This window comes from Ranitomeya imitator, chromosome 2 (assembly GCF_032444005.1).
Source record: "Ranitomeya imitator isolate aRanImi1 chromosome 2, aRanImi1.pri, whole genome shotgun sequence".
NCBI lineage: Eukaryota > Metazoa > Chordata > Amphibia > Anura > Dendrobatidae > Ranitomeya > Ranitomeya imitator.
In genome coordinates, this window is record NC_091283.1 from 82,019,174 (window position 1) to 82,032,861 (window position 13,688).

The 13,688-nt window shown below is 44.8% G+C and overlaps 1 protein-coding gene across 3 annotated transcripts in view; it reads right to left on the reverse strand.

Moving 5' to 3' along the window:
- Window positions 1–1,744: 1,744 nt before the first annotated feature.
- Window positions 1,745–13,688, reverse strand: part of ATP11C (ATPase phospholipid transporting 11C) — a 192,471-nt gene continuing 180,527 nt past the window's right edge. Inside the window, exons 29-30 of one of the 3 annotated variants that reach the window (XM_069747030.1) lie at window positions 12,688–12,789; window positions 1,745–3,208 (exon numbers count right to left, since the gene is read on the reverse strand). In XM_069747030.1, the coding sequence (XP_069603131.1) occupies window positions 12,691–12,789 (99 nt within the window). In that variant the 3' untranslated portion in view covers window positions 1,745–3,208; window positions 12,688–12,690. The remainder of the gene's footprint in view (window positions 3,209–12,687; window positions 12,790–13,688) is intronic. The other 2 variants (XM_069747029.1, XM_069747032.1) reach the window with 2 other exon arrangements.

Genomic DNA, 13,688 nt, shown 5'->3' on the forward strand with positions numbered 1-13,688 from the left:
CACACTGAACGATATCGCTAGCGATCCGTGACGTTGCAGCGTCCTGGCTAGCGATATCGTTCAGTGTGACAGGCAGCAGCGATCAGGATCCTGCTGTGCCATCGTTGGTCGGAGCAGAAAGTCCAGAACTTTATTTCGTCGCTGGATCTCCCGCAGACATCGCTGAATCGGCGTGTGTGACGCCGATTCAGCGATGTCTTCACTGGTAACCAGGGTAAACATCGGGTTACTAAGCGCAGGGCCGCGCTTAGTAACCCGATGTTTACCCTGGTTACCAGCGTAAACGTAAAAAAAACCAAACACTACATACTTACATTCCGGTGTCTGTCCTCCGGCGCTCTGCTTCTCTGCACTGTGTAAGCGCCGGCCGGAAAGCAGAGCAGTGACGTCACCGCTGTGCTTTCCGGCTGGCGCTCACAGTCAGTGCAGAGAAGCACAGCGCCGGAGGACAGACACCGGAATGTAAGTATGTAGTTTTTTTTTTTTTTACGTTTACGCTGGTAACCAGGGTAAACATCGGGTTACTAAGCGCGGCCCAGCAATCAGGATCGTTGTCTAGATCGCTGCAGCGTCGCTAAATGTGACGGTACCTTAAGGGTGGCCTTAACGGCTGGGTGGATAGGTGTGGGAGGGGGGGTAGAGTTAACTCTTGCACGGTGTCCATTGCCTTTACAGATAAGGCAGGGTGTTGTGCATGTGTCCCAATCCAGGCTCCTGTGTGGACCTTCACTTATAAGTGGCACATCTTAAGCGCGGAGGCCAAATTCTGAATTGTCAGGGTATATTCCCATTTAGCGAAAACGCAGTGGATCTTCCACAATTGTACTTCATAGTCCACCTTCTACACAATGACATTCGCAGCGGTAAGTATGGCTGCAGCCATCACGGTGGGGCCTCCACTGCGCTCTCTGGGAACGGGAGCCATAAGCAGACACTGAAGCTGTGGATGAGATCTGCCCACTTACATTCTGGCTCTTATTAGTCATATCTTACAATGTAGATCAAGTGTCTGCACCATCAGTGGTCCCGCGCGCACCTTCAACGCACATTCATTTCTTTGCCAGAAATTTATGGTAATCCAGATAAAAAATATAAAATTACAACACATAATGGAATAATACTGTGTTAGTAGAAATTCACAAATCACTTAACGGGAATCTGTCAGCAGGTTTTTACTATGAAACCTCAGAGCGGCATGATGTAGGGGCAGAGACCCTGATTCTAGTGATGTATCACTTACTGGATTGCTTGCTTTAGTTTAGATAGAATGGCTGTTTTCAGAATCCCTCAGAATGCAGAGCTGTGTATAACCCCGCCCACACCACTCATTGGGAGAATGCTGCCAATCAGTGATGGGGTGGGGTTATACATATTAGCTGGACTACTTGGCACGTGACACCTAGTCCTGCAGTGATAATCTACTGCTGATGAAACACTGATTGTATTGAAACTACAGCAGGCAGTTGAGCAAGTGACACATCCCTGGAATCAGGCTCTCTACCCCTACATTATGCTGCTCTCAGAATGAATAGCAAAAACCCACTGACCGATTCTCTTTAAGTCACGACAAGAGATGATATACATTAGTTCATACACGTCTCCATTTTGAAGAATGACCTATTTGTGTCCTTTTAATAACGGCGCTTACAAATGCATTCAAGGAGCGGCCGACTTACATCAGACATCTCGATAGAACGATCGCACTTATTAGGGACATTATAATGTATAAAAGGGGAAACAAAAATATGTGCAAATGTAAGATCTACATTTAATAAAAAACAAAACAATATAATCTTGCATGTAAATTACACGTAGTATAGTCTGGAATGGCTTCAATGGGTAAAATGGTGCCCTCAGATAAGTGTATAGAAGGGTGTAGAGATCCTCTGCAGACGGGTGTAATACGTGACTGTACTGAACTCCGATCTACAGCCAAGTGAGCCTAATAAATACTACAGGTTACTGCTGCTATCATTTCACACCCCATATAAAAATATACCTTTTTTTAAATAAATAGTTTATACTTTTCTTTCTTGAAAACATCTCTTAACTCTGGTATAAACTGCAGCAAACCTCAGTGCATTGCGAAGAAACTTAGACTGCTGTTTTTCGGTTACTGTGAGGATGGAAAATTATGGAAAATGAGAATAAATTTGTAAAAAAATATAAAAAAAAATATCATAAAAAGAAATATGGATTAAGACTTAGAAAATGTAGATTCATGTGAAAATTGTAACCATTATAGGAAAACAGGGTAAATATTTAAGTGTCCGCCCTCAGACGATATACCGCATATTGTGCCTGGGGGTCTCACACTCCCTATGTAGGCACGCCTGTATCTACACGGGGTCCGGAGGGGCTGGCACGGCCAGAGATGACATTGAAGTGTTAGGAGACCACATGGCTAAATGGAAGCTGCATGCGTGCCCTGGAATAATTCCATCCATTTCTGCACAGGCAAAGAATACATTTCCGCATGGTTTATTTCCCCAGTTGGGTACAGATGGATGTACATGCATAGGATGCCTTCTTGTTCGCGGTCACTCTTGTAACCGGAAGCCAGTAATGCCAACCCAGCCCCCAGTCTAATGCCCATTGGCAATTTTGGAATTTACCAATTTTCCATAAATACAATACATTTTGACAATATTACAGATGATAAATTGGGTGAAGAACGAAGAAATAATACATGAAAACGGAGAAGGATCCCTGTGCATTAATATGCCGTTATACGGTCCGTATAAATGTATGTTCTCATGAATATAAAAATGCAAAATTCATTTCTTCAACGTCAAGGGATGTGCAACGTTTTGCATAAAGGCGGCGTTATTGTAGAGCGCACATGCACCAAGAGATTTAGGCAGGTAATTCATCCGGACGCTTTGTCTGAACATCCAAGCCCTCGCCAAGTCCTTGCAGCAAGGGGAATATAGAAGAATCAGAAGTTGGAGTCCTCAACTTCTTCGTGGCCTTTTGGGTTCTACACGGAGAAGATTTCATGTATCGATCTTGCGTGTAACATATTGATAGCACTCCTGGTCATTAGTGGTATCGGCGGCCTTGCACAGTGTATCCAGGTATATCACTGATATCCGTCAATAGAAGACAGCAGAGGGTTCAGTTTGTACTCCTCCATTCCTATTCGGGAGAGGCACCCGTTCTCCACATTTTTGTAGGATATCAGCGTAGGCAGCTGGAACTGTAAATTCTGAAAAATACAAGTAGTAACAATTAGCATTCGTGCAATGGTTTACCGTTTATATGGAAATGGGATAATTTTTAGGCAGATTTTTTTTTTGTTCTAGATATCCTGTAGTCAACTGATGAGTGGGGACTCAGCCCGCAAAACTGCCACTGATCAGAGTGAAAAAGCTGCGCCGGTACAGTGGCCTATCCATATAGATATGGGACAGGTTGTTAGGCCGATTGCTTATCAGTTTCACAAAACCTCTGTTCTCTAGGGTAGTTTGATTAAAAAAAAACCAGATCAACCGGAGCCTTACTCCACCCTCCCCAAGACCAGTGCGGAGTGTCCGCCACTGCTTCTGGTGTGTGTAATTAAGACAAAGACACAAGGATCTCAAGCTCATCGATTGACTGCAGCGCTGTCAACATGACATCAGCACTGCAGTCAATAACAGACACCGGGAGCAGCGGAGGAAACCAAGTGCAGGACCTGGGGAGGGTGAGCAAGTTCACTAAAAAACAAAAACACAACCGCAGCCAGAATACCCTTGTATTGTTTCTGTAAATGCTGTCAGTCAAACCAGCGACCTATGAACAAACGCCTGGACGAGCGCTCCTGTGCTCTCTAAGAGAGAGGCGGTTAGATTTATCCACGCCAAAGAAAAGTATCATCAGTTGGAATTCAATCAGGCGGGATCCTTGACATGACGTACCGGGGGAGTCGGGAAGCCCCCATACACCTTATAGACAGTCAGCGGATCCTGGCGACATCACCAGGTTCAGCAGACAGCTCCTCGTACACATTAGACTAAAGTGGCAAAGAGCGGCAAAGCTTCAGGGCATGGCGACAATTACTGGTACCCATTTCAATCGAGAATGCTACAAAGGTTATTTCCTTAGAGACTGGCCAATTAGTCATTAGCATGCAAAGCATCAAATCAAAATGTGAAAGGGAAGCGATCATTAGAGAATGAACTGCATGGATTTTTATTTTTTAATTTGACAATTTTGTTTTCCTTCAGATCATGATCTTTATAAATAAAGACAATTTTCAAATAACCTTGTAATTGTCACACCGGCTACTTGGGCTTTTATAGACCGATACTTCCTGGAAGAGTTTTCAGCAGACTCCTTATCATCAGAGGCAAGGGTAACAGGATCAATCAATCACAATAGGCGATGCCACAGCGGACCCTGCTCTCGCTCATTTTATAATGACCTTTGCACAGGCTTATTAGATACCTCACTACAAAACATTGTGTTGGGCTCTGTGGCTATGTATATGTGTTGTTTCTGGACATAAGATGTTACAGCCTAAAAAGGCCATGGCAGCCAGTATGAAAATTGCATGATTTCTATTTTTTATTTTAAATGAGATTGTGGTGTGCAAAAAAAAAAAAAAGGCAAAAATTTTTAACAAATTTTATAGGTTCAAAACTAAATCCTTTATTTTCTGATGATAGTTTCCCTTTTAGATCACGTATCAGAATGACACACTAATTCGGGCCTCTAAAGCAATAATCACAGGCAATTCAGTGATAATTTTTGGACAGTGAGCAGGAAACATTGTGATCTATTCAGGAAGGCAGAGTTCTGTGGCTTAGGCCTGTCCCACACGTCCAGATAATTCCGGTACCGGAAAAATTGGTACCGGAATTATCCGTGTTCGTGTGCTCACGTGGCACATCAGTATGGCACATGTGCGGCATCTGTGTGCCACACGTGCGGCATCCGTGTGCCGACTGGGTACCACACGCACCGTGCAGGAGACAGCGCTACAGTTAAGCGCTGTCCCCTGCATCTGGTGCTGAAGGTGACATTCATTTCTTCTCTCCAGCAGCATTCGCTGGAGAGAAGATATGAAATTTTTTTTTTTTTTGGTGTTTAAAAAAAAGATCCCTGTCCCCGACCCCCTCCCACCCCCTGTGCGCCCCCCCCCCCCCCCGCTGTTAATAAAATACTTACCCGGCTCCCTCTCCTCGCCGCAGCTTCTCCTGTATGAGCGGTCACGTGGTACCGCCTATTACAGTGATGAATATGCGGCTCCACCCCTATGGGGGGGGGCGCGCAAATGGGGAGGGAGGGGGTTGGGGACAGGGATCTTTTTTTTAAAACACCAAAAAAAAAAAAGATTTTTCATATCTTCTCTCCAGCGAACGCTGCTGGAGAGAAGAAATGAATGGCAGCTTCAGCACCACGCTGGGGGGACTGCGCTTACTGTAGCGCTGTCTCCTGCACGGCACACGGACAGCATCCGTGTGCGGTACGTGTTTTACACGGACCCATTGACTTTAATGGGTCCGTGTGAACCGTGCGCTCCCACGAACACTGACATGTCTCCATGTTTTTCAAACGGACACACGGTCCGTGAAAACACGCTGACATGTGCAGAGACACATTGATTTTAATGTGTCTACGTGACTCAGTGTCTCCGGTACGTGAGGAAACTGTCACCTCACGTACCGGAGCCACTGACGTGTGAAACCGGCCTTAAAGGAGATCTGCATTTAAAACATATTTCAGTCTTCATTACACAGTGCGACGATGACACAACTGTGACGTGTGCACGTAGTTTGGAGGACGGTCCATATGTCGCGTCATACACTTCTGTGTGTTAGGCTGGCTACACAGTCTTCTGTGGAATACTAATAGATAGCAACAGTTGCTTCTGTAGAAACGTATGCAATAAAGAAATAACTGTTTAAATGCCTCATAGCAATCAAAAACGTTACTGCCTGCAGCTCTTATTCAGACTGATGTGTCCCCATAACGTTGGGCTACAAACAAGCCTGGTCTCTCCTCATCTCCTCTTATTGCTGACTATGGGGATTGTTGTGAATTCTGTGGCTGAATTCACTCCTGTGGTCACAAGTGGTACTGCAGCTTCTGAGCTTCCTCCCTCAGGTGTTCTGGTGAGCTCGTTAACTGCTTCATTACTTAACTCCGCCTGATGCTGCTATCCTTGCTCCTTGTCAATGTTTCAGTGTTGGATCTGAGCTTCTCCTGATTGTTCCTGTGACCTGCTGCTCTGTATAGCTAAGTGCTTTTTGCTTTTTTGTTGCTTTTTTTCTGTCCAGCTTGTCTTTTGTTTTGCTGGAAGCTCTGAGACGCAAAGGGTGTACCGCCGTGCCGTTAGTTCGGCACGGTGGTTTTTTTTGCCCCCTTTGCGTGGTTTTGCTTTAGGGTTTTTTGTAGACTGCAAAGTTCGCTTTACTGTCCTCGCTCTGTCCTAGAATATCGGGCCCCACTTTGCTGAATCTATTTCATCCCTACGTTTTGTCTTTTCATCTTACTCACAGTCATTATATGTGGGGGGCTGCCTTTTCCTTTGGGGAATTTCTCTGGGGCAAGTCAGGCCTATTTTTCTATCTTCAGGCTAGCTAGTTTCTTAGGCTGTGCCGAGTTGCCTAGGTAGTTGTTAGGCGCAATCCACAGCCGCTTTTAGTTGTGTTTAGGATAGGATCAGGTGTGCAGTCTACAGAGTTTCCACGTCTCAGAGCTCGTTCTTGTATTTTTGGGTATTTGTCAGATCACTATGTGCGCTCTGATCGCTAAGCACACTGTGTTTCTGGATTGCCTTCATAACACCTGTCATTAGCAAACATAACAGGGGATGATCTCAGCAGCTCTCCTTGTGGTACACACTTTCTCAGGCTGACTTGCTTAGTTTGCCTTTACATTTTGGATTGTTTCAGGAGTTGTTTTTTTGCTTTTACTCAGTTGAACTTTCTACAACAAAAAGGTTTACTGTGCGGTAGTTCTTGTCTACAATTATAGTCTACACTACTTAGGTGTTGGCCCTTACAGACAAAAGACATTTATCACTTCACCATTGGATGTGTGACCATTGTTTGATCCCCGGAGGTCCCAAGGCTTGGTACAATTTGCATGCTCCTCAGTCTACAAGGCATTGAAAAGAGCGGCACAGCTCATATGTCACCAGGCCGCTTCATTCAGTCTGGATCACAGTAAAGGAGATCAGAGACTTTGGGAATTCCACTCTGGTGATTGGTGAGGGACTCAGCGGTCAGGAATTTACCATCTATCCTATGTCTTTTATGGGAAAATCCTTTTAAAGCCACTGTCATTGCCAAAAAAATAGCATAAATCATTAGAACAAGCAAATAGGAAAGTTTGTAATGTATCAATCAGGGAAATCTGCTTCTTTCTTCACTTATGAGCCGCTACTCCTACAACCCATTTTTACTCAACTCACCATTCAGTCTGAGAAAAACTGCAAAAATCCGTTCCGGACATTATTTTACTTGTATCCTGCACTTTCACCAGTTTTCACAACTGCAAGCTCTAATGTTAATACATCTCTGAGCTAGTATAGTGCTTAGAGAACACAGCATATAGAAAAAGATGGATTCTTGCTCTCCTTTCTCCATTTATCACATACTCAAAAGCATTGATAGCAACAATGAAGGCTTCAAATCATTACTGAGCTGTGTGGCTGTGAATCCAGCACTGAAGTGAAACAGAATTGCTGAAAGTTGCAGAGCTGTGTGCGAATGATCCTCCCACCTCCCCTCTCAATAGTTTATTAGACTGTAACCTGACACCTCACTGTGCCAAATGCTCCTCACTCCACATCCCCTCTCCATAGGAATAACCTGGCACCCCACTGTACGGAGTGCTCCTCACTCCACCTCTCCTCAGGAAGAGTAACCTGACACCCCACTGCACTAAGGGCTCCTCACTCCACCTCCCCTCTCCAAAGGAGGAGTAACCGGACACCCCACTGTGCTGAGGGCTCCTCACTCCACCTCCCCTCTCCATAGGAGTAACCTGACTCCCCACTGTGCCCAGTGCTCCTCATTCCACCTCCTCTCTCCAAAGGAGGAATAACCTGGCACCCACTGTGCTGAGTGCTCCTCACTCCACCACCCCTCTCCATAGGAGCCACCTCCCCTCTCCATAGGAGTAACCCGACACCCCACTGCGCTGAGGGCTCCTCACTCCACCTCCCCTCTCCAAAGGAGGAGTAACCTGACACCCCACTGTGCTGAGTGCTCCTCACTCCACCTCCCCTCTCCAAAGGAGGAGTAACCTGACACCCCACTGTGCTGAGTGCTCCTCACTCCACCTCCCCTCTCCATAGGAGTAACCTGACCCCCCACTGTGCTGAGTGCTCCTCACTCCACCTCCCCTCTCCATAGGAGTAACCTGACCCCCCACTGCCCTGAGGGCTCCTCACTCCACCTCCCCTCTCCATAGGAGTAACCTGACCCCCCACTGCCCTGAGGGCTCCTCACTCCACCTCCCCTCTCCATAGGAGTAACCTGACCCCCCACTGTGCTGAGTGCTCCTCACTCCACCTCCCCTCTCCATAGGAGTAACCTGACCCCCCACTGTGCTGAGTACTCCTCACTCCACCTCCCCTCTCCATAGGAGTAACCTGACCCCCCACTGTGCTGAGTGCTCCTCACTCCACCTCCCCTCTCCATAGGAGTAACCTGACCCCCCACTGTGCTGAGTGCTCCTCACTCCACCTCCCCTCTCCATAGGAGTAACCTGACCCCCCACTGTGCTGAGTGCTCCTCACTCCACCTCCCCTCTCCATAGGACTAACCTGACCCCCCACTGCCCTGAGGGCTCCTCACTCCACCTCCCCTCTCCATAGGAGTAACCTGACCCCCCACTGTGCTGAGTGCTCCTCACTCCACCTCCCCTCTCCATAGGAGTAACCTGACCCCCCACTGTGCTGAGTGCTCCTCACTCCACCTCCCCTCTCCATAGGACTAACCTGACACCCCACTGCCCTGAGGGCTCCTCACTCCACCTCCCCTCTCCATAGGAGTAACCTGACCCCCCACTGTGCTGAGTGCTCCTCACTCCACCTCCCCTCTCCATAGGAGTAACCTGACCCCCCACTGCCCTGAGGGCTCCTCACTCCACCTCCCCTCTCCATAGGACTAACCTGACCCCCCACTGCCCTGAGGGCTCCTCACTCCACCTCCCCTCTCTAAAGGAGGAGTAACCTGACACCCCACTGTGCTGGTAATCAGCCTTGCTTTGTCCACGATAAATTTTGACAGTTTTTTTCAGAGTGGATAGTGAGATCAAGAGGTGGGAAAAAGCACAAAAGATTTTTTTTTTAAAGATATGATATAACTACAAATTTTCTTATCTTACCTGTACTATTAATATATTCAACATTTATTGAAAGTACTGTGACTACTTAGGGTATGTGCCCACGATCCGGAAGTAGCAGCGCTTTGGACGCTTTGACATGCTGCGATCTGGAAAGGCGCGTCACATGCCAGCGTCCGCGGGTGATCCGCAGGTGCACGCATAATGGACATGGGGTTCCTAGAGATCCCATCCAATGTGCTGTAACATATGGCCAATGTGGGTTGGACACGGCATAAATACGAAGGGAATTTGTAGTGAGGTAGAATTGTAGTTCTAATAATGACTCATGCAAGGAATATTGACCTCCTGTTTTTACATAGTGCTTAGAAAGATTCAGCTACTCAGTTTTTAATGACGTGATGCCAAAAACCTAATGGAAAAGAGAAGAATTAGCTGGGTAGAAAAGCAAAATGAGCAATTGTAAGTACACAATGCTATATAATATGATGACTGCAATATATTAAGAGGATAAAAAACTGTGATGGGAAGGAGGAGGAGTGCTTCCTTATGTGGTAAGCTAGATTACTTGTATAGTCCTATTAGCCCAGGTGCCCTGATCCACCAGTAGCCGCACTGTTGCTGCTGACAGTTAACTTAAATACATCATCAGACCACCTTGTTATAGATTTGATGTGTAGAGGAGCACACAGGTCCAGAAGTAAGCCGGCCGGAGCTCACAATGAATCGCTAGTGATATATCTGGGTACCTAGGCTAATAGGACTATATTAAGAAGTTATCTCACTATGTCAGTCTTCGGCTATATTCACATTTTTTATGCATTTTTTTCTGCAGAGAAAACCTGCTCAAATAAGCTGCTTACAAAAAAGCAGGTTATGTTACACATTTGCATTGCTGTTGTGTCTTGTGCATGCTGGTAAAGTTTACTGTCCCCCCCCCAAAAAAAAACGATGCAACTTCCTTAAAGATTTTTGCACCAAAAACACAGCAAAACCTGATACCTGTGTTTTCTATCTTACTCGTTGCTTTCTATGGGTGAAAAAACACTGAAAGAAAGCGATATGTTCCAGTTTAAGAAACAAAACAAAAAAAAGAAACGCAGCAGTTTTTCAGATCGGCCAGGAGAAAAAAAAAATCAATACGTGTGTGCATGAGATTTCTCAAATCTCATAGCCTTTGCTTGTACTGTACAACAGCTTAAAATTAGTATACAAAAAAAAAAACGCAGCAAAAACGCAACATGTGAACATAGCTTTCGGGTTCAGAAAATCTTCTACCTGTCTGCAACCAAGTCCCCTCAAGAATGCAGAATACCAAGAGGGGATTCTATTAAAGCAGATTGCAGGTCCTGCAAACAGCAGCTTGCATTCTGTGAATGGACAGAGGATAATATATTCTCAATGGCAATGAGACAAAAAAAAAAAAAAAAAAAAAAAACAGACACCCCATGTGCCAGGTGTTATAGCTGGTATCTCCCTAACACAATAGTTACAACCCCATGTTTATCGGAGTCCCCCATAGTGGAGACCATATAGTGGAAGTTTCATCTGGAGCAAATAACAGGGATGCTTATGGCAAACAGAAGCCACTATTAATAAGAAGCAGTCTTCTATCTCTGCGTATTGATAAGAAGCAGTCTTCTATCTCTGCGTATTGATAAGAAGCAGTCTTCTATCTCTGCGTATTGATAAGAAGCAGTCTTCTATCTCTGCGTATTATTTAAGGTACCGTCACACTTAGCGACGCTGCAGCGATACCGACAACGATCCGGATCGCTGCAGCGTCGCTGTTTGGTCGCTGGAGAGCTGTCACACAGACAGCTCTCCAGCGACCAACGATCCCGAGGTCCCCGGTAACCAGGGTAAACATCGGGTAACTAAGCGCAGGGCCGCGCTTAGTAACCCGATGTTTACCCTGATTACCAGCGTAAAAAAACAAACAGTACATACTTACATTCAGCTGTCTGTCCCTTGCTGTCTGGTTCCTGCACTGACTGCTGGCCGTAAAGTGAAAGTGAAAGCACAGCACAGCGGTGAGTCACACAGCAGTGACTCACCGCTGTGGCTGTGCTCTGCTTTGACTTTACGGCCAGCAGTCAGTGCAGGAACCAGACGGCAAGGGACAGACAGCTGAATGTAAGTATGTACTGTTTGTTTTTTTACGCTGGTAACCAGGGTAAACATCGGGTTACTAAGCGCGGCCCTGCGCTTAGTTACCCGATGTTTACCCTGGTTACCAGTGAAGACATCGCTGAATCGGTGTCACACACGCCGATTCAGCGATGTCTACGGGGAGTCCAGCGACGAAATAAAGTTCTGGACTTTCTTCCCCGACCAGCGATCTCCCAGCAGGGGCCTGATCGCTGCTGCCTGTCACACTGGACGATATCGCTAGCGAGGACGCTGCAACGTCACGGATCGCTAGCGATATCGTCTAGTGTGACAGTACCTTAAGAAGCAGTCTTCTATCTCTGCGTATTATTAAGAAGCAGTCTTCTATCTCTGTGTATTATTAAGAAGCAGTCTTCTATCTCTGCGTATTGATAAGAAGCAGTCTTCTATCTCTGCGTATTGATAAGAAGCAGTCTTCTATCTCTGCGTATTATTAAGAAGCAGTCTTCTATCTCTGCGTATTGATAAGAAGCAGTCTTCTATCTCTGCGTATTGATAAGAAGCAGTCTTCTATCTCTGCGTATTGATAAGAAGCAGTCTTCTATCTCTGCGTATTGATAAGAAGCAGTCTTCTATCTCTGCGTATTGATAAGAAGCAGTCTTCTATCTCTGCGTATTATTAAGAAGCAGTCTTCTATCTCTGCGTATTGATAAGAAGCAGTCTTCTATCTCTGCGTATTGATAAGAAGCAGTCTTCTATCTCTGCGTATTGATAAGAAGCAGTCTTCTATCTCTGCGTATTGATAAGAAGCAGTCTTCTATCTCTGCGTATTGATAAGCCATATGCCCACCTTTTGCTTACAGGGATGAAATCATTGCTTTCTTTTAGCATTCCTACAGTAGAATAAGCCCGCTTTACATTTATTTACATAATTGGAATCAGTTTCTAAATTCAAATCAATAAATATAGATTTAATAAAAATGATGGATTGTTCTATCTATTGATAGGAATATTTCAGGTGCAGGTGGAAATCCACACAAGCCGAATTTCTGACTCTGGACAGGTTTTCAAACCATAAATCTATTAATACGTTTTGGAAATTTAAAAAAAAAAAAAATTACAGTTAAAAAGGACACATCAGTTCCAATTATGCCAACAAACAAAAGCTGATCTTATTCTTCCGTGTGATAATTCAGCAGCGGTACCACAATCCCAAAATTAAGCATCAATCAGGTAGCAGAAAGCGCATTAGAGCTGATTGGTTTGATGGTGATTGGATCATGGCGGTATACCTCTTATAGTACATTAGACTCGTCTGAGAACGTTCGTAAAAGGAGGGGTCTTACAGTCGACCGGGTAGTCTCTGAACCAACTGTTTTGGTGCACATTTTCTTCTAAAACAGTGATACAAACAACATAAAAATAAAGAATGAACATGATGTAGAGACGATAAACGATAATATGTTAATGGCTTTATGGATGTCGATTACCGTATGTTTTATTACACAATTATACCATAAAGAGCAAATTGAAAAGAAATTGTTAAAAAGGAGAAAACCAATCGAATGTAATCTTTGATATGCTGTAGTGCACATGTGAGGGTCACGCTGGTCTGGGATTTTGGACCACCACGGACTTAAAAAATAACTCAAACCCCTTTGGCATTGTCCAGACATTTATATAAAGCAAGCGAAAGCAATGTTTTCACTTAGTCAAAAATTGAGACAACCAAAATTACCGTAGATAAAAAGTCAAGTTAACAAACCTTAAAAAAAAAAAAATTAAAAAAGCAATTTGAAATTTTTTTTTGAAAATTTGGAATAAAACATTGTCATTGTTATTAGTTGGTCTGATCCCGTGCCTAAAATGTAGTGTCAGATGTTCAACAACAATTTAGATAGAAGCGTTCTAACTAGATCTGTTCTAGAATCACCGGGAGGTTCTAGATAACTTATAACCCATTACACAGCACACTGAACCGCAGTTCAAGAGGATAAACCTTTTATTTTTTTTGTTACCACCTGAACTCTTAAAGGGATGGTGTAATCAGATCAATGTCCTGCTGTTTAAATCTGAATATTAAATTTTAAATGTTTTTAAAATCAGAAATATTGCAATTTTCCCACAACTCCTCCACATAGCCGGTTGAGCTGCTGCTTCAGATTGGATCGGACAGTACACTACTTGTGCTTTCTTGCTCCCTTCTCCTGGTGTTAGAGATGGCAGAAGAGTTTGCACATTGCATATCACAGTGTGGATAGGGAATAAAGCACTCGAGTCTTATGGGACAGCA